Source organism: Salvelinus alpinus, chromosome 5 (assembly GCF_045679555.1).
Source record: "Salvelinus alpinus chromosome 5, SLU_Salpinus.1, whole genome shotgun sequence".
NCBI classification, from domain to species: Eukaryota; Metazoa; Chordata; class Actinopteri; order Salmoniformes; family Salmonidae; genus Salvelinus; species Salvelinus alpinus.
In genome coordinates this window covers 13,090,036-13,094,451 of record NC_092090.1, presented here as the reverse complement: position 1 = coordinate 13,094,451, position 4,416 = coordinate 13,090,036, and the positions used below count along the sequence as shown (strand labels likewise).

General features: G+C 45.8%; 1 protein-coding gene across 1 annotated transcript in view; it reads right to left on the bottom strand.

Annotated features, from left to right (window-relative positions):
* LOC139575162 (spermatogenesis-associated protein 31H1-like) overlaps nt 1-4,212 on the bottom strand; it is a 15,907-nt gene extending 11,695 nt beyond the window's left edge. The window contains exon 1 of the mRNA XM_071400165.1: nt 4,121-4,212. Coding sequence (XP_071256266.1) covers nt 4,121-4,212 — 92 coding nt within the window. The remainder of the gene's footprint in view (nt 1-4,120) is intronic.
* Nucleotides 4,213-4,416: the final 204 nt, after the last annotated feature.

Here is a 4,416-nt window from a genome sequence, read left to right as displayed (position 1 = left end):
TAACCCAAACAATCCGTCATCCCTCTGCACAAAAAGATCCCAGTGCAGAATCCTAACCCAAACAATCCGTCATCCCTCTGCACAAAACGATCCCAGTGCAGAATCCTAACCCAAACAATCCGTCATCCCTCTGCACAAAACGATCCCAGTGCAGAATCCTAACCCAAACAATCCGTCATCCCTCTGCACAAAACGATCCCAGTGCAGAATCCTAACCCAAACAATCCGTCATCCCTCTGCACAAAACGATCCCAGTGCAGAATCCTAACCCAAACAATCCGTCATCCCTCGGCAGAAAAAGATCCCAGTGCAGAATCCTAACCCAAACAATCCGTCATCCCTCTGCACAAAACGATCCCAGTGCAGAATCCTAACCCTTGAGTGAAGAGTAAAGACACAAAGAGCAAAAACAATCATATAAGATATTTTCTGCTGTAGTGACGTAACTTAGAACATTTCAGACCCTTACGCTCAAAAGTTACACGATGACGCAACACATCATCCTCAAAAATGATACACATCGCAGAGTAGTATCGGCATGAAGAAATTGCACATTTTAATTGTTGACCGGACGTTAGAGTTACAGTATATGGTACTATTATTATCTACACCATTCATCAAAGGAAGAATTAAAGCACAGCGTGTGTTTCTCTGTTCTCTGTGAATGCATACGTTTGAATATCATTAATGATGTGAGCGGCTCCTCAGCATCCAGCGTTCCTGCTGCTTTATGTATTATCTCTGTGATAATTTAACCTTGTGGTTTTCACAGAAACATTCACTATTCTTACTATTACTACACACTTAGACACGCCCACACAACATCAACAAGAATCAGCATCCAATCAGAATCTAATTGTATTGGTCACATGCCGAATACAACAGGTGTAGACTTTACAGTGAAATGCCTACTGACGAGCCCATTCTCAACAGCGCAGAGATAAAAAGGAAGACTAATATTTGCTAAATAAAAAAGGAAATAGAGGAAGAATAAAAATAATAACGAGGCTTTATACCAGGAGTACCAGTACTGGGTTAATGTGCAGGGGTACCGGTACTGAGTTAATGTGCAGGGGTACCGGTACTGAGTTAATGTGCAGGGGTACCGGTACTGAGTTAATGTGCAGGGGTACCGGTACTGAGTTAATGTGTAGGGGTACCGGTACTGGGTTAATGTGCAGGGGTACCGGTACTGAGTTAATGTGGAGGGGTACCAGTACTGGGTTAATGTGCAGGGGTACCAGTACTGAGTTAATGTGCAGGGGTACCAGTACTGGGTTAATGTGCAGGGGTACCGGTACTGAGTTAATGTGTAGGGGTACCAGTACTGAGTTAATGTGCAGGAGTACCAGTACTGAGTTAATGTGCAGGGGTACCAGTACTGGGTTAATGTGCAGGGGTACCGGTACTGAGTTAATGTGTAGGGGTACCGGTACTGAGTTAATGTGGAGGGGTACCAGTACTGGGTTAATGTGCAGGAGTACCAGTACTGAGTTAATGTGCAGGGGTACCAGTACTGGGTTAATGTGCAGGGGTACCGGTACTGAGTTAATGTGTAGGGGTACCGGTACTGAGTTAATGTGGAGGGGTACCAGTACTGAGTTAATGTGCAGGGGTACCGGTACTGAGTTAATGTGCAGGGGTACCGGTACTGAGTTAATGTGCAGGAGTACCAGTACTGAGTTAATGTGCAGGAGTACCAGTACTGAGTCAATGTGTAGGAGTACCAGTACTGAGTTAATGTGCAGGGATACCGGTACTGAGTTAATGTGCAGGAGTACCAGTACTGAGTTAATGTGCAGGGGTACCGGTACTGAGTTAATGTGCAGGAGTACCAGTACTGAGTTAATGTGCAGGGGTACCAGTACTGAGTTAATGTGCAGGGGTACCAGTACTGAGTTAATGTGCAGGGGTACCAGTACTGAGTTAATGTGCAGGAGTACCAGTACTGAGTTAATGTGCAGGGGTACCAGTACTGAGTTAATGTGCAGGGGTACCAGTACTGAGTTAATGTGCAGGGGTACCAGTACTGAGTCAATGTGCAGGGGTACCAGTACTGAGTCAATGTGCAGGAGTACCAGTACTGAGTCAATGTGCAGGGGTACCAGTACTGAGTTAATGTGCAGGAGTACCGGTACTGAGTTAATGTGCAGGGGTACCAGTACTGAGTTAATGTGCAGGAGTACCAGTACTGAGTTAATGTGCAGGGGTACCAGTACTGAGTTAATGTGCAGGGGTACCGGTACTGAGTTAATGTGCAGGGGTACCAGTACTGGGTTAATGTGCAGGAGTACCAGTACTGAGTTAATGTGCAGGAGTACCAGTACTGAGTTAATGTGCAGGGGTACCAGTACTGGGTTAATGTGCAGGGGTACCGGTACTGAGTTAATGTGCAGGAGTACCAGTACTGAGTTAATGTGCAGGAGTACCGGTACTGAGTTAATGTGCAGGGGTACCAGTACTGAGTTAATGTGCAGGGGTACCAGTACTGAGTTAATGTGCAGGGGTACCGGTACTGAGTTAATGTGCAGGAGTACCATGACTGGTTCTGTTCCTTAGAGAGTAAGACCCCATCCTCACCTAACATAATGACTGGTTCTGTTCCTTAGAGAGTAAGACCCCATCCACACCTAACATAATGACTGGTTCTGTTCATTAGAGAGTTAATGTGGAGGGGTACCAGTACTGAGTTAATGTGCAGGGGTACCGGTACTGAGTTAATGTGCAGGGGTACCGGTACTGAGTTAATGTGCAGGAGTACCAGTACTGAGTTAATGTGCAGGAGTACCAGTACTGAGTCAATGTGTAGGAGTACCAGTACTGAGTTAATGTGCAGGGATACCGGTACTGAGTTAATGTGCAGGAGTACCAGTACTGAGTTAATGTGCAGGGGTACCGGTACTGAGTTAATGTGCAGGAGTACCAGTACTGAGTTAATGTGCAGGGGTACCAGTACTGAGTTAATGTGCAGGGGTACCAGTACTGAGTTAATGTGCAGGGGTACCAGTACTGAGTTAATGTGCAGGAGTACCAGTACTGAGTTAATGTGCAGGGGTACCAGTACTGAGTTAATGTGCAGGGGTACCAGTACTGAGTTAATGTGCAGGGGTACCAGTACTGAGTCAATGTGCAGGGGTACCAGTACTGAGTCAATGTGCAGGAGTACCAGTACTGAGTCAATGTGCAGGGGTACCAGTACTGAGTTAATGTGCAGGAGTACCGGTACTGAGTTAATGTGCAGGGGTACCAGTACTGAGTTAATGTGCAGGAGTACCAGTACTGAGTTAATGTGCAGGGGTACCAGTACTGAGTTAATGTGCAGGAGTACCAGTACTGAGTTAATGTGCAGGGGTACCAGTACTGGGTTAATGTGCAGGGGTACCGGTACTGAGTTAATGTGCAGGAGTACCAGTACTGAGTTAATGTGCAGGAGTACCGGTACTGAGTTAATGTGCAGGGGTACCAGTACTGAGTTAATGTGCAGGGGTACCAGTACTGAGTTAATGTGCAGGGGTACCGGTACTGAGTTAATGTGCAGGAGTACCAGTACTGAATCAATGTGCAGGGGTACCAGTACTGAATCAATGTGCAGGGGTACGAGGCAGTTGAGGTAATAATGATACTATATACAAGGAGTACCAGTACTGAATCAATGTGCGAGGCTATGTACAAGGGGTAACAGGTACAGTACTGAGTTAATGTGCAGGAGTACCGGTACTGAGTTAATGTGCAGGAGTACCAGTACTGAATCAATGTGCAGGGGTACGAGGCAGTTGAGGTAATAATGATACTATATACAAGGAGTACCAGTACTGAATCAATGTGCGAGGCTATGTACAAGGGGTAACAGGTAGTGGAGGTAATTGAGGTAATACAGTATGTACATTATATATACAAAGGTATGTGGACACCCTTTCAAATGAGTGGATTCGGCCACAGAAGCTCACAGAAGGTGACCGCCGAGTGCTGAAGCGTGTAAAAACCGTTTGTCCTCAGTTGCAACAATCACTACCGAGTTCCAAACTGCCTCTGGAACCAACGTCAGCACAATAACTGTTAGTCGATAACAGTTACAATAACACACTCACTAGACTCTAGACCCCTCACTAGACACACTCACCTTTCCACAGGGTTCCATCTGGAACCAGAAAGGGTCTTGCCTTCAACCAAGAAGGGTTCTCCTATGGAGCCAAAGAACTGTTTTGCAGCCATTTTCTCAGGCTTTCCCCTCCATTGTCCAATATGCCTTTTTCAAGTTAATATAAAAAAGCAAATTATTATTAGACAAAAAGCTGGTAAAAACGGAGTGAAAATAGGATGTTACCGGAGCAGGAAGGTTGACACTCCCCTCGGACACCCATATGAGTAAAGATAACTGAAAAGTAACTGAAAAGTCTCTGGTTCGAATCCCCGAGC